The sequence below is a fragment of the Vicugna pacos genome, chromosome 6, assembly GCF_048564905.1.
Source record: "Vicugna pacos chromosome 6, VicPac4, whole genome shotgun sequence".
NCBI lineage: Eukaryota > Metazoa > Chordata > Mammalia > Artiodactyla > Camelidae > Vicugna > Vicugna pacos.
In genome coordinates, this window is record NC_132992.1 from 63,617,063 (window position 1) to 63,640,430 (window position 23,368).

The 23,368-nt window shown below is 40.3% G+C and overlaps 1 protein-coding gene and 1 long non-coding RNA gene across 5 annotated transcripts in view; both read left to right on the forward strand.

The window, feature by feature from the left end:
- PPP1R36 (protein phosphatase 1 regulatory subunit 36) overlaps nt 1-7,773 on the forward strand; it is a 31,706-nt gene extending 23,933 nt beyond the window's left edge. For all 4 annotated transcript variants that reach the window (XM_015241509.3, XM_072963220.1, XM_015241510.3 and 1 more), the window contains 4 exons: nt 6,169-6,211; nt 6,534-6,712; nt 6,794-6,985; nt 7,526-7,773. In XM_015241509.3, coding sequence (XP_015096995.1) covers nt 6,169-6,211; nt 6,534-6,712; nt 6,794-6,985; nt 7,526-7,712 — 601 coding nt within the window. In that variant the 3' untranslated portion in view covers nt 7,713-7,773. The remainder of the gene's footprint in view (nt 1-6,168; nt 6,212-6,533; nt 6,713-6,793; nt 6,986-7,525) is intronic.
- A 459-nt stretch (nt 7,774-8,232) lies between these two features.
- Nucleotides 8,233-20,479, forward strand: LOC140697139 (uncharacterized). The gene is made up of 4 exons (XR_012073972.1): nt 8,233-8,319; nt 8,883-8,994; nt 10,131-10,196; nt 20,406-20,479. It is a non-coding gene; the product is annotated as an uncharacterized lncRNA (long non-coding RNA).
- Nucleotides 20,480-23,368: the final 2,889 nt, after the last annotated feature.

Consider the following 23,368-nt stretch of genomic DNA (forward strand, 5'->3'; position numbering starts at 1 on the left):
ACTCAGTATATGCTAACTATTATTATTTCATTTTTGTTGTTATTATTGTTATTACTGTTAATATTCTGTGGAATATGGTAGTAAATATAGCTCCACAACATCATCTTTAATGCCTTCCTGGTATTTCAAATGTTTTTAGCTTATTGTTGAAAAGGTGGAACGTTTCCTTTTAAGTATTAGGAATAACACTGCAATGAACTTTCTTATACCTATATTTTAGGTACTTGTCTAGTTTGCCCTAAAGATAAATTTTTCACAGTAGAATTCCAGGGTCAGAGAGTATATGACACATTATATTTAAATTTTAAAAGTCCTGTTCAAGAATAGATGGTACAGTGGGCAAGAGAATAAATGGAAAAAACAGATAATCTGTTAGAGTGAAGGAAGTGTGGGCAATTTAAAAAATGCTTTGCATTATTAAACAAGTTGTTGGATCTTTTGAGATCTAGAATATATTTATTGTTTTCCTGTTCTCTCTTGAAGTTCTATGATTTATCCCCATTTCTTTGTTACAATTGGGAATCTAAAACCCTTAATGAAATTCTATATAATACTTTGCACTTCTCACCTGATTTTTCCAATTTATTTTACTTTATTTTTTAAATCATTACCATTAATCTTTACTAAACATTTTATTCTATCTACATTTTAATGTCTTTCATGTGAGCTTGGATTTCTACCCTTCTATGTAATGAACTTTATAACTATTGCATGTGGTTAGAATTTTTCTTTTTTCAGTTTTTCTGAGTCTTGAAACCCTTTCCTTCTACCTGCAAAAAAAGAAAGTCAGGTTGGACAGAGATGGTACTGGGTTAGTAACTTCATTGTTTCGTTGGAGTGGGTTCTCTCCAGGCTTCTCCAGTTTTCTCAGTTCTTCTTGGCTATTTATAAGGACTTACTTGGTCTATAAAGTTTAAAAACAAAAATGAACATGAGGTTTCTCACAAATGGGACTTGATGTTTATATGGATAGATTTTCAGTTCAGGCTCATTTTCTTTGTTTTTGGTTATATTTTGGCATTCTTGGCCATTTCTCTTCTCTTGCACCCTCTTGTCCAAGTGGTGCCTATACTTGATCTGCTTCCCATGACCACCATCTGTGTGATTCCCTTCAGTGTGATTTACCATCATTTGGGAACGCGCTCTTAATTCACTCCAACAGCATTTATTCTTTATCCTGCTACATCATTTCTGCTCTTGAGAGTTTCCACTGCTGTGTTCAGTTCTTTTTTGGAGTTGACAGGTTTCATGCTGTCTTCCAGCATGGCAGCCATGAAAACATGCCACCCAGATCTGCTGCAGTCAGGGGTGTAATTGACCAGCGGCCCCAGCTACTGCACTCTGATTCCGCCACCATGTTACACGGAGGCCACGCTTCCCGTGGACTGTCTGGGGGCAGCAGGGACACTAGAACTAGACTTAGGACTCCTCTGGTGGGTAACCTGGGCTTGAGGACTTCCCTGATCAGAACTTTCTTGTGAGGTACAGTAGTAGAAGCAATAGAGAGAGATTTAAAATTGGAGATTGAAATTTCAGCATCAAAAACATTCCTGTGGTCCAAATCCAGGAGGCCTTTCCAGGTCCCTGGAGCTGTTGGTAGAAATTCAGTTGCTAAAAACCCTATTATTTAGGAAGATGTGGAATTTTCTCTTTTCTTGACAAAAGTTTGAAGAAAAGTATTATGATAAAATTATAGTCAGCTTTATGAAATTTCCTATTCAATCACTTGTAAAAATCACCTTTTCTCAACTTCACATTAATTTTTTCTGTCTTTAAAGTGTCACTTCAAATTGAGAAAACTAGAATTTACGTTTGGTATTAGTCAGCTCAGGCTACCATAACAAATTAGCACAGACTGGATGGCTTAAACAACAGAAATCTATTTTCTCATAGTTCTGAAACCTGAAGTCTGAGATCAGGAGGCCAGCATTGTCTGGTTCTGGTGAGGCCCCTCTTCCTGGGTGGCAGATAGCTGCCTTCTTACTGTATCCTCCATGGTGGAGACAGAGAACCTTAGTCTCCCGCTTCTTAAAAGAACACTAATCTCTATATTGGGCCCCTCCCTCATGACCTCATCTAAACCCATTATCTCCCAAAGGGCCCACCAAGTCCATCACATTAGGTTTTTAAAGGGCTTCAACATATGAATTAAGGTAGAGGGGGAGATAGAAATATTCAGTCTATAACAAGGTTAAAAAAAACACCTACCCCCCCAAAAAATAATGTGTTGTCCATATTTAATGTTTAATCCTTAAAAGAACATATGCATTGCAAACTAATTTGGGGGTAAAAAACAAACTATAAATAATTATATCATAATTAGAGATTTTAGCATATCTTTTCATTTCCTGGATATAGAACTTCCACTTAAGTTATTGTACTTTTAGCAGTACATTTTTATGACAATGTAATTTTTATACAAACTTTTAAAGGAACTCATGTTTGAAAGTAAGTGATTGCCTCCGTTTAGTACTAGCTCGTTTCCAGGAGATGTTGGTCCTTTAGTCATTGTGGGCAACGTCGCCTGCTTTTCTCCTGCCTGTTGGATAGCAGTTTAAAGAAAAAATCAGTTCATAACTCTCCACCTCCCATTCACATACCAAATTTTATACAGGTCAAAGAGCTGAACAAAAGATATTGTGGAAAACAGATTACAGCATATTTTAACTAGTAAAAGTTGTAATTGGCCATGGGTGTGATTGTGTCCTTGAATGAAGTTTATATTGTTCTCTTGGTTGTTTTTATCTAGGAGAAGAGAAGGACAATGTCTTTGCCAGCTATGAGTGATTAACTGATTTTAACATACTGTTATTCCACTTCTTCACAATGTGAATAAGTTGATATTCTAATGAGAACATTTTCATGTGTATTTTCTGACTTTTCTCTCTAATATTTGCATACTTAATATTGGACTAGAATACTTCATGCTATTTATCTCTGGAGTTAAAACCGGCAATTTGGGGGCTGTTAATTTAGTGCTTTCGTGCTTCTTGAGAAGTAGGAGGACATGACTTTCTATTCTAAATGCATCTGTGAAATCCTGATACTACAAAAGCTTTGGCAAAATTCTGATGAACATGTTCAGTAAAAGCTCTCTGTGTTTCCCAAGATAGATAAGAAAACCTCCTCGTGGCACAAGCCGTAGAGTTAGATCTGTCCTTTGGCTGTGGCCTTCTGGCTCCTCTGTCTCTACCCTGGGAGATGTACTGTCCTCCTCTTCTCTCAGTGCAGCTGTCGCCTGATGAGTGACCAAAGAGGCTGGCAGTGGGGATGAGGATGGGGAGAAAGGGGTCTCTTTGAAATTCAAGTGCTCAAATCCTCTTTAAGCCCTAGTCTCCTTCCCTCACCTGCGGTCACATGCACCAAGGCCCCTTCTCCCCACCTCTTCCAAACATATTCCTTTGAAATTTCTCTTCCCTTGTTCAGAGCAGGACTTGGCCATCATTTAAACCTGATTTCACCTAAAGAGGCAGGGGGCAAGTGAGAACATAGTTTTTTTTCTGTCTCCAGCCTAGAACCCCTTGGGCCTGGCCCTAGGCTTTGCACCGCTTCAAGAATGACTAAAAATGAGCTTTCCTCATTTTGCTCTAGAGCTGAGAGTCTCATGTAGCAAGAAGAAGTAAGAAAGCACCTAACAGGCCACCGATAATCTCTGGGTTTACCAACAGCCTGGCTGTCCCCTCTTTCCTTTGGATTCTGCCCTCACAGGTGAATGTACAGCATCTTTGCTGACCCACATGGCAGCCATGTGCTATAGGTGGCTCTTGAGCACTTAGAATGTGCCTGGCCCATACTGAATCATGCTTTACACTAGACAAAAAGTTTTTAAATGAATATAGTATCTCATTAATAATTTAAAAATATTGATTACATATTTAAATTATAATATATGGGGTTTTGGATACAATAAGTACATTATTAAGATTCATTTCACCTGTTTCCTTTTACTGTGGTGCCTAGAAAATTTTAAATTATATTTGAGGCTTGTATTATATTCCTGTTGGTTGATGCTGTGATCAACCCTGTTTCAATTGATAGAGAATGTGGAGAACTTAAATTTGTTGTTTGTACTCAGTACATTTCTAAATTTCTGGTCAATTTATAATTATTATGTACTTAATATTCAAATTTATGTATATAGAATAAAAATATTAAGAATTATTTAAAAAAAAACAACTTAAAATCTACTAGCAAGAGATGAATTTGCAGATTTAAATGTGCTCATTCCCAAATGTACTCATTCTCTGCCTCCATTTCCTGGACTCATTTCAGTGTCATGTGCGGAGCTACAGCAGAGTGGTGAGAAGAAACCCACTGCATTCTGTACTTAATTTCAGTTTGCGTATATCAGTTTGCTCTGGGCTTTAAGAGAAAAAGAAGCTCCAGTTTTATGGCGATTTGAGGCAAAGGGAGGATGTTCATGGTACCTTCTCTTGTAATGTCTAAAAAAGAAAAATGAAAGAAAATGAGAGAAAGTATATGTTTCCTGGGCAGTCACTCTGTTATTTCAAAACCTTGCTAAGATGATGCTTGGTCTGGGTTGTGCCAACGTGAGTGCTGCTGTAAACCTTCTCCCAGGATGCAGGCTGACTTGGTATTCCAGAAACAGAGTTTGGCTGGTTTCCGCTTCAGCATGGCAGGTGTGCATGGTCTGTGGTTCCAGCTGCTAGAGGCCGGGGAATGGCAGGGGTACCGCAGAAGTGCTCCTGTCAGGGGGAGGCTTCAGGTGACACAGAAGGATGCCGAGGCTTATCCTGCAAAGTTTCTGCTGGGCTCTGTTGTTTAGTTTTTTTATCTGCAAAATATTTTAAAGAAAAAGTTTGTTTCCCTAGCATCCTAGTTACAAAGACAGCTGTGGAGATCTGACAGGCCTAATTTTTAGTTCAGACTCTGTCCCTAATTAAATATATGTTTTTGGACATTAGTCTCAACTTCAGTCTCCCCAACTGTAAAGTGGGAGTAATAATTCTGACTGTATTATAGGGATCTTATGAGAATTAAATATGATAATAAATGTAAACGGCTTAGCACCACACTTAGTAATTAACTGTTTTCTTAATTCTTTGTTGAAGATTTGCATGTGTGGAAATGAAGCATCTGCAAGAGGGGAGGGATCCAGGGAGGGATCCAGGGAGGGACCTGCCCCGGTAAAAGCCAAACCACTTCTTCAGTGGTTCCCCTAAACAGAGGGTTAGTTTGGGCCCATCCAGACCATGAAGTCCCTGTGAAAAGACTAGAGGGGTTTGGGTCATCTTCTCCAGACCATGGGAGTTAAGGACGGTTCTGGAGAGCCTGATAGCAGGGCCAGTTGTAGGATTCAGTTACTCCAGGGAAGACCAAAACAAAAGCAGAAGCAAACCCACGACCCACCTTAGAGTGCCCTGGGTTTGGCCTGGGCCCCACGACTGACTGACCGGGTGACTGCGGGTGCTCAGCCCCCGAATCAGCACTCCAGTCCGCCCCAGGCTATGCGCTTTCCCAAGGCTGGGACTCAGGATCAGAATGGCCTGTGTTCTGAATGGAAAAGGGAGGCCAGGTTTACTAAGTATGTCCACGCCAACATCCTTAACGCTGAATTTGTATCACAAGGACTCCTGGGTGTTTGCCTGTCTTTAAGAGACAAGGCGCAGTCTACGTACCTCATTCAGAAGGAAGAGAGCACTAGTCCTCCCACCCAGTTGACTCCATGGCAAGGTAGACCTGTGTCTGTTTTGTTTCTGATTCTTGTTGTACCCAGTAGCCATAATCATTGCTTAAATTTTTTATTTTATTTTTCTTCATTTTAGACTTAACCTCTAGTTCTTATTTCCATAGCTACTAACACCTTGTGTTACCTCTTCACATCTTTCCACTCTCCTCACCTCCCTAACACTCACATTACCAGAAACATTTTGAAAGATGCAGTTCCTCACTGGCTTATTTACCCTGAATTTATATTGATTAACTTTTTACCAAACACTAGAGGTTTTGATTTGGGTAACCTAAGAAGTGGAAGAAAAAGTCATTGGCACTCATTAGCAATGCCTTTTGATAGCATTTATGTGACTAAATGGTCATGGGACCACAGGTAATGGTCTGCAGAGAGGCCTTTTGAAGATAAGGGATGCCTAGATCACTGAAATACTGAGCTTCCCTTTCAACCTGTAGTTGTGATTTGTTCTATTTCAGGGAGAAAATATCAGATACACAAAAAGACTGGAAATTCTTTGAGGTGAGTCACTTACGTTTGGGGCCTTTGCTCTTTGGTATGAAGCATGAAGCATAGCAATAACCAACAGCCAATTGTCAGGCACTTATTTTTAGTGAATATCCTTCCTATAAAGGATGCTAATTAGCTGCCTGCCACTCCTTTAATCTTCCGTCTGATTTTCCTCCTGGAAAAGTGAGTACATATATAGTTTTCCACAGCCTTTCAGGCATGTTGAGAAATTGGGTCATGTGGGTTTGCGTCTACTTAGTGGTATTACATAGACAGGTGGGAGTTTTCACATCATACCGTATACGTATCATATCCTGTCTGTTTTCTGTCATAGTCCTTTTATACTTTTTGTACCTACGTAGCCTGGATTGTCTTCCGGCGTCAACACTTCGCAGAGATTGAAGAGGAAATAGGAAGGCTCTTTCGTTCCAACATGTTTAACATTCCTCGAAGGAAGCGTGAGGATGAAGAATCAGGAGGAGAAAAGAAACGCATGACTTTTGTACAATTCAGGTATAACTTTTTGACTCTCCTAAGCTCAAAGACATTTCTAGAAAACAGGATGTGACCTAAATGTCACCCCCCCTTCCCCAGGAGAATGATGGCAAAACGCCCAGCGATTAAAAAAGCCATTAACATGCGCTCTCCAGTCATGTCTACTCTGCTGCCCTCTCTCAAGGAGAAAGTTCAGAATATCTCTGAGAAGAAGTACCATCAAGCAGGCATCAAACTCCCAGCCCGGATGCAAGAGCACGGGGACAACCTGGACTCTGTGCACATGCCAGTGTAAGTCGCCCGGGGAGAGAGAAGGGAGAGACCGAGCGGTGCTTCCTGAGTGGGGCCTGGGAGAGGCAGGGGCTCCGACACCGTGCCTCAGCCAGAAACGTGAACAAAGGTGGAAGTGTCGTCTTCCTACCCATCCCCTGCTCCTCACCACCTGTTTCCTTTCCAGATCAGCTCTGATTACACACATCTAGACTAGAAAAAACTAGAGAGTTATCCTAGACTTCAGATAGTTCTGATTTGGTGAAGTGAGCAGCAGACTTTGTAAGACTGAGAATGTAGAAGAATCATTTTTGGGGGATGTGGCCAGTCCAAAATCTTGCTATGGGTGGGGTTTTTAGACCCATATTTCAGAACCATATTCCATATGGTTCATGGAAACAGGGAAAACTTCAACAACAACAAAAACATTATAAGGTATGTGTGTGTGTGTGTGCGTCTGTCTGTCTTAGCTTAATACATACATGCACAAGCGTAAGAACAGCCATACTCCTTAGTCTTTGGCCTCAGCAAAGCTTCAACTGTACCAATAATTCTTTTCAGAGTTGGCATCTTGGGGGAGCCTAGATGTCTGTTCAACCCCCATACCCTTATCCCCCTCGATCCAGAAGAAAGCATGAAGTCGTCGGGGAGACAATCTTCCCTGATAGAAAGGAATAACATGAGGATTCAGGATACACTGGACTTGGTCATGAGAACACTGTCATCTCAAACAACATTCCCTAAATAATCTGGTACATTCCTTTTCTGTAATTAAGTTCCTGTATTTGAAATAAACTATTTTGGCTTAATCACTTTGCACAAGACTAATAGAACAACTTTAAACGTTGTTCAAATTATTTGGCTGAAAGTTCAACAATAGACTATTAAGAATCACAGAAAGCTTTTTAAAAGCTCATTTTCCCATATTTAATAGTTTGCTTTGTTATTTATTTACTTCCTTGGCTTTTATGTGAATATTTCAAGTAATGCATTAGGACCTGTAGCCAGTGTGCTAGTGGGCTAGTGAAGAAAAAGTCTGTTTATTCGTCTCTAAGTTCCTTTTCATTTTATGAGAGAGTGTTTTTGGTACATTTGAAAACAAAATTTCATAACAAGGCAAATTAAAATATTTTAAACATTAAATCTCTTTTTATGGCTGTATTATTATTGGCATTGGAATATAAAGTATATCTGATTCATTTAAAAGCTTTTTAGCATATGTGTTTCATTCATTTTTTCATTTATTTATTTAACAACATATGTTTTAAGCCTCCACTGCATCCAAAGACTTGTGGATGTGATGATGAAAAAAGATCAAGACAGAGACCATATCCTCTGGTCTGAGTAGTAGGGAGGTAAGTAAAACACATGCCTGCTGACAATACAACATTGATTGTGTTTGAGGCCATTAAAGAGGTTAACCCCAGTGCCCGCTGAGGACAAATCAGTGGAGCCCTCCTTCCGGTGGGGAACAGGAGGGTTGAGATTTGAATCTGGCGTCGCAGGGGTTTGGTGGCCCTACAGGGGGACCTCCAGTCAGAGGAAGACCATGTGCAAAGGCACAGAGATGAAAAGGTGTGCCTGTGACTGAGGAAGGCACGAGCACGGGGTGCGTGAAGGGGAGGGGCAGAGGAGCCGCTTGCAGATGCCGGCAGAGCCCTGCGAGCCCAGCTCGCTTGGAGCGCACTGGATGCTGTTTGGTAGGCGGTGAAGATTAGGACCCGCAGATGAAACCACTTCACTGGCTGCTGACTATGTTGTATTATCATTTTAAAAGTCCTGTAGATTAGCCAACTAAAATGGCTGGTCTGAATTTACCTTTCTGTGGCCAAAGGTTTATACTCAAACTTTGAAAATCCTCCTTTTAGCATTTAGCTAAAAATTTATTTCACAGAAAAAACTGGCTGCTTTTCCCCAGCTTTAATATCAAGAGCAGAGAAACACCAGCTCCAGTCTGAGTCTGTGATCATGTGGGGCAACATCTGTTCAACAGGAACTCTGTCTTCACTCTCTCATCCTTTATTACCCAGGTCAGTTCCTGTTACTCCTATTAAAACTGCAAAGTTTTTTTTTTAATCAAAATCCTGGACTATGAACCAACCCTTGTTTGACTTTTTATTTATGTAGTGAATTTGGTTGTAATGCACTCTGTCATAAATTTTTATCTAGAACGTGGTTCTATTTTCTTTTGGGTTTTTTTGTTTGTTTGTTTTTTGGTATTAAAAAAAAAAAGCCCTGGGAATTGTAATACTTTTATAACTATCTTTACAAGGCACCAGGGTTTTTTGGGTTTTTTTTTCCACTTCCTTCTTTCTGACTTTGGTGTACTTCATTTATTAATCCTTCAATTGTTTATTCATTCTTTCATTTTGCAATTATGATATCCCCATTCTGTGCTAGGCACCATGTTTGGTGCTGGGAATTCAGTATGGAAAAAATATAGCTAGCTCTGACTTGGAACCAACAGTCTTGGGGAAGACAGACAGGAAACAAATACTTGGATAATGAACTCATTGCAATGGTGATGAATGCTGCAGAAGAGAATAGAATGGTATGAGTGTGTATAGTCAGACTTGCTGATGTGTAGAGAATTTTTAGGGAAAGAGGAAGTGACATTTAAATCAGAGACTTGGAGACACATAGGCATTAGAGCAGTGGGAAGTGAGGAGGGGAATATTCCTGACAGTATTAGTTATTTATGCTGTGTAACAAATTACCCCAAAACATGGTGGCTTAAAATAGTATCATTTATTATCTCACAGTTTTTGTGGGTCAAGCATCTGGGTGTAGTTTAGCTGAGTCTTCTGACTCACAGTGACTCATAAGGTTTCAGTTAAGGTGTCAACCAGGGCTGAAGTCATCATCTAATGGCTCTATTGGGGGGTGGGGATGTGCTCCCAATATGACTCAGGTGGTTGTTGGCAGGATTAGTTCCTCACAGGCCATTAGACTGAGGCCTCAGCTCCTCATAAGCTATTGGCTCAAGGCCTGCCTCAGTTCCTTGCCACATGAGCCTCTCCAAAATTGGCTTACAGCAGGTTAGTTGGCTTCATTAGAGTGAACAAGTGAGAGAGGCAGAGAGTGTGCACAAGCAAGACAATTTAGTCACTTACAGCCTAATGATGGAAGTGATATTCTGTCGTTTTTGCTCTATTCTCTTCACTAGAAGCAAGTCACAAGGTCTAGCCCACCCACAAGGGGAGGGGACCACCAAGGCCATGAACACCAGAAGGTAAGGATCATTGGGAGCCATCTTAAAATTCCACCTGCCACAGTGGCAGAGGACACATGAAAGTCTTGAGGCTGGAAGCAAAGCTCCTTCAGGTTGCTGAGATAAAGCTTTTGAGGATGTAGAGAGGAAGGATGGAAGGATAAGAAGTGGCTGGAGAGTAGGCAAGAGCCCTGTTGTGGAAGGTTCTGTAAGTGTTCTATAAGTGTAAGGATGGGTTGTTGCAAGGGGATTGTGCAATTTTTGCCTTGCACAAAGGTGCCAGTGAAGGAGGTGGATGGGGGCTGAAATCCAACTGCATATCTTTATCTGGTTCTGGATCTTTCCAGAAGGAGTCCCTTTTCATAATTCATAAAGCAGCAGCCTTGAATGGGTACCCTTTAATGGTTTTTAAGCTTACCAAGAGGATTTTTTTAAATTCAGAATATTCAGCAATTAAGAGAATGAAAAGACAAGCTACAGACCGGGAGAAAATATTTGCAAAACACATTATCTGATAGAGGACTTGCATGCAAAATATACAAAGAACTCTTAAAACTCAATAGCAAGAAAAATAAACAATCTGATGAAAAATGGGCAAAAGATATGAACAGATATCTTACCAAAGAAAATATACACATGACAAATAAGCATATGAAGAGATGCTTAACATTATTTGTCATTAAGGGATGGAAGTTAAAAAAGTACTGAGATACCATTACACACTCATTAGAATGGCTAAAGTCAAAAAAAAATGACAATTCCAAATGCTGGTGCAGATGCAGTACAACAGGAACTCCTATTCATTGCTGGTGGGAATCAAAATGATGCATCTCCTTAGGAGACAGTTTGAAGTTTCTTACTTTAAGTTTCTTCCAGTTCATATGAAAATGTAACAGCCAGATAGCCAAAACAATCTTGGAAACAAAAACAAGGTTGGAGGGCTAACACATTCTGATTTCAAACTTACTACAAAGCTACAGAAATCAAGGCTATGTGGTCCTGGTATAAGAATAGACATTTAGATCAATGGAATAGAATCAGAAGTCCAGAAATAAACCCATACATTTATGGCCAATTGATTTTCAACAAGGGTATTAGAACCATTCATTGGGGAAAGTATAGTCTTTTCAATAAAAGGTGCTGGGACAATGGGATATTCCTATGCAGAAGATTGAAGTTGGATCCCTACATTACACCATATACAAAATTTAACTCAAATAGACCACACACTTAAATATAAGGACTTAAACTAGAAAACTCTTAAAATGTAGGAGTAATCTTCATGATCTTGGGTTAGTGGTTTCTTAAATAGGAATGACACCAAAAACAAGCAACCAAAGGAAAAAGATAAATTGGGATTCATCAAAATTAATAACTTTTGTGCTTCAAAGAAAAATATCAAGAAAATGAGGGTGATAATTGTATAACAACTCTGTGAATATACTAAAAAATGGAATTGTACACTTTAATGATGAATTGAATGCCTTGGGAATTACATATCAGTAAAGAGGTTATAAAGAAAAAAGTGAAAACACAATCCACAGAATGGGAGGAAATATTTGCAAATCCTATATGTGAAAAAAGTCCAGTATCCAGAATATATAATGAACTCTTACAATTCCACAGTAAAAAATTATCCAAATTTTAAATGGGCAGAAGTTTGAATAGTCACTACTCCAAAGAAGATATATAAATGGCTAATAAGCACATGAAAAAACACTCAACATCATTGGTCACTAGGGAAACACAAATTAAACCCACAGTAAAAGACTACTTCATCCTCACTAGGATGGCTGTGAGCAAAAAGACAGAGGAATTGCTGATGAGAATGTGGAGACATCAGAACCTTCACAACATTCCTGTAATGTAATGGGAATGTAAAATGATAAAGCCATTTTGGTAAACTGTCAGTTCCTCAAAAAGTTAAGTGTAGAATTACCATATGACCTAGCAATTCCACTCTTAGGTATATACCCAAGATAATTGAAAACGTATGTTTATACAAAAATTTGTACACAATTGTTCAAAGCAGCATAATTCATGATAGCTGAAAAAGTGGAACAAACCAAATGACCAACAAGTAATGAATAACCAAAAAATGGTATATCTATGCAATGGAATATTATACAGCCACAAAAGGAATTATGTACTAATTCATATTACAAGGTGAATGAAGCTTGAAAACAACATGCTAAGTGAAAGAAGCCAGACACAAAAGGCCACATATTCTATGATTCTAATGATATGAAATTTCCAGAATAGGAAAATGCATAAAGACAGGGTAGATTAGTGGTTACCAGACACTAAAGCGGCAAGGGAATGGAGAGTGACACTAACAGGGGCAGGATTTCTTTTTGGAGCAATGAAAATGTCCTGGAATTTGATAGTGCTAATGGTTACACAACTTTGTCAGTAGACTATCACTGAATTGTACATTTTAAAAGAGTGAATTTTATGTTATGTGAATTGTATTTCAATTAAAAACAAGACAAAACAAGGAAAGTCTGAGAAATTGCCGTATGATGACATGATGACTAAATCTAATCTAGTATCCTGGATAGGATCCTGAAACAGAAAAAGGCTATTATGCGGAAACTAAGGAAATCCAAATAAAGTATGGACTATAGTTAATAATAATGCATCAATATTGGTTCCTTAACTGTGGCAAATGTACCATAGTAATATAAGATGTTAATAATCAAAGAAACTGGATGTAGGAATTCAGAAATTCTCTATACTATCTTTGCAATTTTTATTTAAAACTGTTCTAAAATAAAAAGATGATTTTAAAAATGTTCAGCAAATAGTTACGTAGCATCTGACATGTGGGCATCAAGCTGGATAATATGTGGTCTTTATTCAGGTTGCCTTCTGGGCAGAAGCAGAAGGATAAGATAAGCAATGCTCAAAAAGGTGGCTAGAAGCCAGAAATCAAGAAACACGATGCAAAAGGGCTTAAAGGAGAGAGCCTCTCAGGTCAGAAGATTGGGAGATGGGCATAGGTATGACTCTTGAAGATGGAAGGGGTCTGAATAGGCGGAGACGGGGTGGGGGTACCACGGCATGCTTCCTGGGGTCCTCACAGGGTTCAAACCTGAAAACTAGGTGGTGAGGAGGCCTTATGCAGCTGAGCTGGACTGTGGGGTTGGTTAGGGGAGCAGTGAAGACTTCTTCAGACAGGAAAGATGGGGTCTTATTGCTTAACCTTTTTCCAGGGGCTGCAGGACTCTTTCCTCTTCAGTCTTTGTTCTAAGGCTGCCTACTCCAGGGTCTTAACATTTCAACCACCACCCTCTACTGTAATTCAGCCTGTCCAACCATGTCAGCATTTCCATCTTTACCTCTGTTTTGAGCTTCAGTTCCATCATAGATACACATCATCCTATTTTGGACTCGACATACGGCATTCTGATCTCTCAGCTAATTTTTATACCAAGGCAGAAAAATAAATTTGCCTCCTCCAGGCACATTTCCATGCAGCCCTCTTCCTTCTGAACAAGTTTCAGGTTGCAGAAAGCAAGCATTTTCAGGGGATGGAGAGCACAAAGTGAACACCCATAATCTCATCACTCACAGTAACTCATCACTCAGTGTTTAGGCAGATCTCCTTTCAGTCATTTTTGTGCATATGTGTACAAACAAAAATGGGGGTGTGCCATGCACCCTTTTCTGCAACCTCCCTCCATCACAGAGTAATACTTCATGAACATTCTCCTGTGTCAGCCAGTACCCATCTAAAACATGATTTAATTGCCCTGTGGTATTCTGTGGAATGAGTATGTCACAATGTCCTTGCCGAATCCCCTACTTTCTTGTATATATACCTTATCAGTCAAACTACTGCTCTTTTCCTTAAGATAAAGCTCTGCCAATGATACCGCTGCATCAGAGAGCACACTCATTCTCAAGACCTTATGGTTACCAAATTTCTTCCCCAGGGCTGGCCCCAAGGCACATTACCCCTATCTGTGTATGAGACTGCTCCCCCCCGCAGCTGGACATTACTGCTCCTTTGAATCTCTGCCAATTCTGTGGTAGTGAAAAATGGAATCATATGTTTGTTTTCATGTATACTTCCCATTAACCATAAGGATGGATACCTCCCAGTCATTTGTGCTACTCCTCTTCTGATTTATCACAGACATAATGCAACGCATGAAATGCTTAGAGTTTCTTGGAGTGAAAGCATTAGCCAACCCAAGTAACTATATTATAGTATCACGGATAACACAACAGCACCTTGTCAGGAATTCTAGATGAAGGAAAGTGGTCTCTGGGTGTTTGTTCTTAACTGATATAATATATTTGTCCATCTTTTAGCTCAGAATATCAAAATGCTTTCGAGACCCCAGTTAAACTTGTTAAAATACTTTTAAAGTTACCTACGACAGGAGTTCCCATCCCCTCCGCATCTCCTGACCCACCACCCTCACCTCCAGCCTGATAGGGATGGGAGGAAAACAGCCTGAACTCAAGTACCTGATCATTGATCTATCCATATCCATATCCTTTGCTTAGTTTTCTGTTAATGAACTCTATATTTATCTTTCTTTTATTGATTTGTCATTATTTGAAGAAACCACAAAAGCTCCAATGAGGAAAACAGGTTACAGAAAAGCTGAAGATAGTAAGATCCCATGTGTGTAAAAAACATATCATTATATGCGTAGAAAATCTGGAAGGAAGTAACTAAATTATTAACAACCCTTCTCTCTGAGAAGTAGGATTATGTGTGATTTTTCATGAAACATTTTTTTGCCTGCATGTGTTTTCTATTTTTTAAAATAGATATTTTTTCCAAAGTGTCCCCGATTTCTTGCTGAGTGGTGCCATCTAGCACCCACCCCCTCCAGCAGTACACAGGAACCGCAGTGCATACAGAAAAAGATATGAATAGGTAATTAGCCATAAAAGGAGAAACACAAGTGGCCAATATGAAGGGGTATTCATTCTCACCACTGACTGGAAGTATAAATTAGAACATACGATTCCATTTTCACCTATAGAATTAGCAAAGATTCCAAGAGTTGATAACATTTAACCTTGGCAAGTGGGTGGGGAAGTAGGCATTCTCATGCACCGATGGGAGAGGGTACTCTGGTGTGAGCCTTCTGGAAGGCAATTTAGCAGTAACATTACCTTCAGAACGTATCTGTGTATTCTGGGTATTCATTTTGGGCTGGTTCAAGTATCTGGCTCCTTTATGTCAATCTGTGATGGTGTAAACCTTATGGAGGAGTAGAACTATATCATTCCACACAGCCCTGTGATCCAGACAGACACTTCAGAAGGGCTTGTGAGGATGATTATGATAGTGATAAAATAAATAACTTATCCTCTTGAATTTACGAGTGGTCATCAGCCATTTATTGATAGCCTACATAGGGCTCAGTGCCTTGCGAGGTCTGTCAGGGACTCAAGTATAAGGTAAGGTTCCTGTCCTCGGAGCTGAACTACAGAGTCAGGACAAAGCTCAGTGACAGCATGGGGAGAGTGCAGATAAGCCTAAGTTGTGGACTGGAGACTAGAGACTCAACAATGAGTCCGTTCAGAATCATCCACACAGAAATAATGAGATAGGAGAGGCTCGCGTCTCATTGCCACTTGTCACTCCTCCTCCTCCGGCACCAGTGCTCTGAGGAACACGCAGCTGGTGCATCTTCGTTTGCCTCTTTTCCCTGTCAAGCAGTGATTTCTTTCCAAGTGTCCCTCAGGGTATCCCAAATAGTTGATGAGGGAAAATTTCTCTGTATAGAAATAGTCCAGATAAGAAATGTAGAAGGAATGATAAAAGAGTCTTACCATCTTGCAAAACCTTAATGGAATAATGGATGCAGGCCATGAGTATCAGAGGGAGAAAACATAAGAAGAGACATCTAGTCCTCAAGTGCCCCTGAGGGGAATATACAACATCCCCTATGAAGTGCTCCTGCCAAAAAAACAAAACCCAGATCAGATGGAGCCTCTAAATATAACACTTGATTTATAGGAAATTCAGGGGAGGAGGAACGTGCTAAATAATACTACAGAGATTCCATCAGAAAAATTCAAAATGGAGGAAATTCTACAGAAAAAAATACCCTATTTTTCAATAAATAGCAAGAGGAAAGAAAGGAGGAAAAGGGAACCTTCAGGTGAAAAAAGAGACTTAAAACACATCACTCAAATGCAATATGTGGCCCTTGCTTGGATCCTGATTTGAACAAGCCAATTATTTTAAGATATATATACTGTATGTAATGTATGTATACATATATGTATAACATAATCAGGTAAATTTACTACTAAGGGGATATTTAATATTAAGGAATTTTTGGTTAATTTGTTTTGGTGTTGTTTTGGTGGTGTTTTGTGACACACACCCTTTTTTGGAGGTACAAACGTATTTACAGGGGTGAGTGTAGCTCAGTGGTAGAGTGCATGCCTAGCATGCATGACGTCCTGGGTTCAATCCCCTGTACTTCCATTAGAAATCAAAAACAAGACCTTAAACATTTACAGAAGGGGGAAAAGAAGGCAGGCAGTGGGAAGGAAGATGGGAAAAAATGAGTAGGTATCAGCTCTCCATAAAGTATGGGATGTAACTGCAGGCTGACTGGTGATATTTACACCCTCTTCCCTAATCTTTTTACTTTATGACAAGCACAGACTAAATGATGCATGAGCATGTTAAACAAACAAAACATACCCTCCAGAGAAGGAAAACAATGACAGAACGCAGCGAATCTGAGACGCGCTCAGCCAGCTGGAAACAGCCGGAGACCACGCCGGCACAGGCGGTCAGGCCGCGCGTGGATCGGGCCGGGGACTTAGACCAAACCTCCTCCTTCATGCACGTGTGTTCTGTGCGGCTTCTCTGAGCCCGCTGACTCTGGTTCTTCCCCAGACACCGTTGCTTTCCTTGGGAGTGATGATCCCCTCCCTGATGCTCAGCCTTCTGGCCTTACCACAGCCGATAATCACGCTGATGCAGACCTGAAAGGCACAGATGGAGCCTTTACTTGAGGACTGAAGGGTCTTGTGTCATTGCACACAAAGGATAAAGCAAGGAGGAGCTCTGAATGTCATCACAGGACACACACTGTAACATGTACGCATTAAAGAACAATTGGGTGAATTTTTAGAGCTGGAATTTTTTCCATTAGTTCCCACAGACGCCCAGGAAGAACGGTGGTTATGATGCTGGCTTACAAGCCAGGACCCTGAGGTACAAAGCTGTTGTTACCAGTATAGAATGGTTAGTTTGTCTGCCTAAATCATTGCCTTATTGATCCACAAATAATTATTGTGTACCTACAGCCCTAGGGCCTGAGAACACCCCCATGACAAGGCAGACACGGTCTGTGCCCTTCACATGGCTGGATCCCCTCCTGGCAGAGGCAGGAGTGAGAGGGAGTTAGCAGGGACCAAATGATCTGTGCTTTGTAGGTTGTGGCAAGATGTTGGGATTTTATTTAATTGGTTGGGAACGAGATGGGGGATTTTAGGCAAAGGAGGATTATGATCCAATTTACTTTGAAAGGATTTCTCTAGCCACTGTGGAAAATGGGCTTGGGTGGGGAATGGAGAATGGGAGGCCTGTTACAGGCTTGGACTAGGGGTGGATTCCACATAAGGTAGAGATGACAGGATTTGCTGATGGATTAGATGCTGGGGATGAGAAAAGAGAAAGCAAGGAAACCTCTAAAATTTTTGGCCTGAGCAGTTGGATGTTTGGTATTTCCACAGGGGAGAGTGAATGAGGAACAGTTTGAAGGAGAAAAATCTTGAGTTCTGCTTTGGACTGATAGGTCTGAGATGTCAATTAGTCATTCTTGTAGAGATGAGTTGGACTTTGGACACGAAGATCAGGAGTACTGGGGAGAGATCAGAGCTGGAAATACAGATTTGGAAGTAACTGGCTGTGGACCTGGATGAGATTTCCTGGAGAGAAAGTGAAGCTAGAGAAGACAAAGGAGGAGCCGTAGGTCACTTTACAGTTTAGAGGGGACAGAGGAGGAACAAGTAACATGCGGCAAATCCCTTACGTGTTGCAACAACTCAACTTTCAGAATGTGCCACCAGCCAGTGAGGTAAGAGGAAAAGTAGGAGCGTGGGAAGTCATGGGAGATCAGAGAAAAAAGTGTGACATGAGGTAGGGAGTGGCAGCTGGGTAGAAATGCTGCAGAGACAGCTAGTAAGATGACAGCCGAGAAGTGACTCTCGGATATGGGAATGTGGCGGTCAGCTGTGCAGACTCTGAGGTGTGGAGCCCCCAGGAAATGGGCTCAGTAGAGAAAGACAAGTGAGAAAGTGGATACCAGGACTATGGACAACTCAAGGTTTGCTGTGAAGGGGAGGAAAGAATTGGTGCAGGCTATAGCGGGAGATGTAGGGTTGCTTGGTTTTAGGCTTTTTAGAGATAGGAGGTACTAGAACGTGTCTGTATGCTGATACAGATGATCTAGTGGAGGTAGGGGATATTTGTAGCAGCTTAGACCTTGAGGGCTGGGATGGGAAGCACAAGTTGAGGGTTGCCCTTAATGGGAAGAGGCATCTGCAGTCACAGGAGGGAAAGCAGAGGATGTGACACTTTTTGCCCAAATTCTTTTGAGTCTCTTAGATGTCCAAAAGCCCCTTCTGTGTGCATTATTTAAACAAGGCCTAGTCTCTGAATTTTCAGTAGAAGAATTATAGACAGCAAAAATTCTTAGCCAAAGAAGTGCATTCTGAATGGCAGACTTTCAGACACTGCACAGGAAATAACAGACGGGCTGTGAAGTGTCTTTTTGTTTTCCGTGAAGCCACACTTTTTGGGTGATCATTTATTCTACTTATGTGTAATACCAGCTGTGAAAGTTGTATCATTTTTCCCCCCTAGGATCCCTTAACCAAGTCATGGACCATCAAGCATTAAAATGAACAGCACCTGAGCTCTGAGTTGGCTTCAATTTGTAGACCTTATTTTGTTCCCTGTGGCTTCTATTTTAAGTTCATTGCTCTTCTAAAATTGACTGCCAGGGAAAAGACTGTCTCCTAAAATTTTTCTGTGATTATTTTCATCACAGAACAAGAATATAAAACCTATCATGATTTCCTCTTTATCTTTTGCTGCAAGGAAGCACAGAAATAAATTTATTATCATTGAAATGCTTAATCATAAGAACATAGAGTATTGGCCTCTCAGGTTTTTATTTTCTATTTTCACAATTTTGTATTGCTTATACCTTTTCTTTTGTTTTTCTTTTTTAGTTAAACTTTTTATTTTGAAATAATGGCAGATTTACATGAAGTTGTAAGAAATAACATAGAGGGATCCTGCAAACACTTTACCCGGTTTTCTCAATGGTAACGTCTTGCACAATCACAATTGGGATATTGATATTGATCCAGTCAAGATGTAAAACGTTCCATCGCTGCAAGAATCCCTCACGTTGCCCATTTATAACGACACACTTCTTTCCTGTCCCCACCCTCTCCTTAGCCTCTGGCAACCACTAATCTGTCCCCCATTTCTGTAATTGTGCCATTTCAAGAGTGTTACATACATGGAATCATACAGTATGTAACTTTTTGGCATTGGCTTTTTTCACTCAACATAGTTTTCTGGAAATTCATCCAGGTTGTCACACATATCAATAGTTTGTCCTTTTTTATTGCTGAGTTGTATTCTGTGATGCAGAGGTAACACAGCTTGTTTAATTCGTCCTTCAAAGGACATATGCATTGTTTCCAGCTTGGGGCTATTACAGATAAAGCTGCTACAAACTTTCACGAACAAGTTTTTGTGTGAGCATAAGTTTTCATTTCTCTGAGCTTAGACTTTCTATAGTTAATTGTACCAGGTCTTTTTCGATGAGTGGATAGTATATAATCATGAATAAACATAGACCATCTACTATTTTTGTATTGTGATAGTTACTAGCATGTTACTATCCTTCATCCTAACAGCTTCCTAGTCTGTACCCTCTGGTGACCTGGAAAAAAAGCTAATGAAACTTTTTGTTGAAACCACATCTGGCAAACCATAATGGAGGAATGGAGGATGAGAAAGCATGTGTTTCTGAGGTTCTAAAGTGACACACAGAGCCAAGTATAATTCTCACCCTCTCTGCCTATATTAGTTTAATATCTAGCAATTAAATTCTACTTGCTCATTTATTTCATTCAGCATTCTGTTCTCTCTGTCCTGAGGACTGGGATAGGGGCTGGAAATTGGGAGATTAATAAGATGCTGTTTCTATGTTCCAGGGGCTCACAGTCCAGTGAGTGGGGAAGATGATGTCTAAACAGTCACAAGACGATGCACGAGTGTTATTCCGAAGTCTGCAAGCCAGCAGCTGCCTTCAGTGAGGAGGGGTAATGGCACCAGGGGGCTCCCTGAACTGGCTCAGCAGTGTGGCTTTGCCTGTGGTCCTGGCTGGTTGTCACTCTCCTTTAATTCTGGGGTGTTTTCCAAGCCTTCCTGGTGATTCTACCCAATATTCTCCCAGTAATTTCTCCTCCCACCTAAATCAGCCAGTGTTAATTGATAGATTGCTAATTTCAGGTTCTTATGAATCCCTCCAGGGAGAGGTGGACCATGTGAATTTTCCAAACTCTGCAGGTGACTCTCTAGGTCTGGGATTCATTGGCATGAGCAATGCAGCAGTTGGCCCTACGAATACAAAAGTGAAGAAAGAGTCATGAAACTTCCTTTAAAAAAAAAAAAAAAGACCTGTGTTCTCCTTTCTAAGGCACAAGATATAAAATAAACAATATAAAACCTGTGTTTAAAGACTTCCAATACTTAAGTTTATAGTTACCCTGGCTTGCTACCAGATTGTAATTTGTCTCTGTTTAGCAATAACTAAAAGGAATGCCAGTCTTGAAGCAAGATGAGGGCAGAGCCCTCTCAGTAAGTTGCAGATATCCAGGCCAAGCTTCTGCTTCCAAAGAACATTGCTAGCCTTCCTGCATTTAGAACCAACTCAACTTTGGTTGTCTTCCAGGAACTGAGCAGTGGCCAAACATCAGTATTTCTTCAGATTTGGAACTGAATCTTGATGATTTCTTCCTAAGTCTGCATAAAGTTCAGATAATCAACTGCAGTTCTTGGAAAAGATTAAATTGTGAACTCAGTTCAGCACTCCCAGGCTATCTGGAAGCCAGAAAAGTGTATTTATGGGAAAAGAGGTTTATATAAATACTTTCTCCAGTGACCCACATGATGGAGTTGAGAACAAGCATCTTGTGTTTGGTGGATGATACCAAATTAGGTGGAGTTGCTAACATCACAAATAGTGAGAACTAAACTCCCTATGACCCTTTTAAATTGGCCTTGACACATTTTTAAAAAAATGGCCTATATCACAAGTACAAGATGAGAAGTGGTTCACAAGAGCTATAGTGGAAAAAAAAAATGTTACGAGATTTTCAAAGTTAGCAACTATGTCACAAACAATTAGTCAGAATAGAGAAACTATTGGGAAAACAAAAAAACATGATGCTGGAATATTAATGAGGAAAAGATAAGTAAAACTACTGGATACTTTTCCCCACATATAGCCTTGGTCAGGCCTTAAATGGAAAATACTCCTATCCAGTTTGGGCCTTCATAATTTGGGAATTCTATCCAAAAAATAATAATAATAATAAAATGTGGCCTGAAAAATGTGGATGACTTATGAGCTGGGGGAAAAAAATCTCTGGCAGAAAAATGAAGTTAATTGGAATCATTTAAACTGCAGAAAGAAAATTCAGAAACAACTTTAAAACTGTCTTCAAATATTCATGCTGTGATTATATAAAGAGTGCTGAGTATCGTTTTCTTTTTTCTACAAAAGACACAGCTGGAAATCCGGAGGTAGACATGCAGTAATTTGGATTAGGTTAGATCTAAGGATGTGTTTGCTTGTGGCAGATTAGTGTACTGGGTAACTGTGTATATAGTTCCTGGGATGCACAGACCATGGACTCTGGAGTCAGACTGCTTGGGTTCCAGTTCCAGCTCTGCCACTTAATAGCCATGAGCCTTGGGCAGGTTACTTACCTGAATCCTGTCTCCGTTTCCCCACCTAAGATGTGGGAGGGCAATAGTGTCTGCCTCATTGGGCTGTGGGGAGGATAGTATGAGATGATGTAGGTTAAGCCCTGAGAAGTGTATGAGTACTGGCTGATCACAAAGCACAGTCAGACTTCTAGAATGGGCTCCTGGAAGGGATCCTTGAATCTTTTCTGAAACATTTAACAGACTATCTCAAACGGATGGTTAAATTTGTAGTTCTAATTCGCGTCAGCTCTGTGAACAATGCATGGTGTCTATGCTAAACATCTCACACAATGTTTTAGCCATCATTTCAACATGGCCTCACTCTATCACATTCTTATATCACAAAATTATAAACCTCGTGCATCCAGCTATGGCTGCCTAGCACACAGTGCACAGATGCAGTCACGTGGATTGCAAGCCTGGACATGGCTCATGGGAATATTTGCTCCTTGGCCTTTTGATATTGCAGAGATATTATCAAATAATCTTCATCTCAGACCTTGGAATATATTTACAACTTGAGTTTTGTATTAAGGAGCCAATTTAACTCAATTCAAATAAATTCCATTCAGTTCAACTAACCATTATTGAGGACGTGTGCTAGGCCCTTAGAAAGACAAATGACTCTCATTGCCTGCCTTTAGAGACCGCACAGTCTAACAAGAAAAAAAAGAAGCAAAAATAGTCTGTTTTAGAGGACACATTTCAGACATAAATTACCATGGAAGCACACAGCCTGATTCATGATTTTTGCCTGGGAATCACCAAAGTCTTACAGAAGCCCAGACCTTTAAGTGAACTTTGAAGAAAGAGGAGAGGGGAGAGCATTCCTCAGGTGAAGCTGAGAGGTCCAGAGAGTGACCTGTTGGGTCTAGGGACCAGATTTTTGTTGTTGTTGCCATGATTATTTCCCCTAAGTCGTGTTGGCAGAGACCTGTGACATTTCTAGACGGACGTGAACATGAAGCAGTATTTGAAGCAACAAGAATTCAGAGGCCATGGGATTAAGCTGTACCTCCGCTTTGCAGAAAGATTTCAAAAGCGCTGCTGATGACTCAGAGTAAGAATCCAGGTGTGTGCTTATCTATTTGTGAATTTATTTTTAGCCATTCTTACATATTTGGACCAAAACCATTTCTCAATAGTAAAACAGTAAGTGCCAGAACAAGATGTCCTGTCTGTG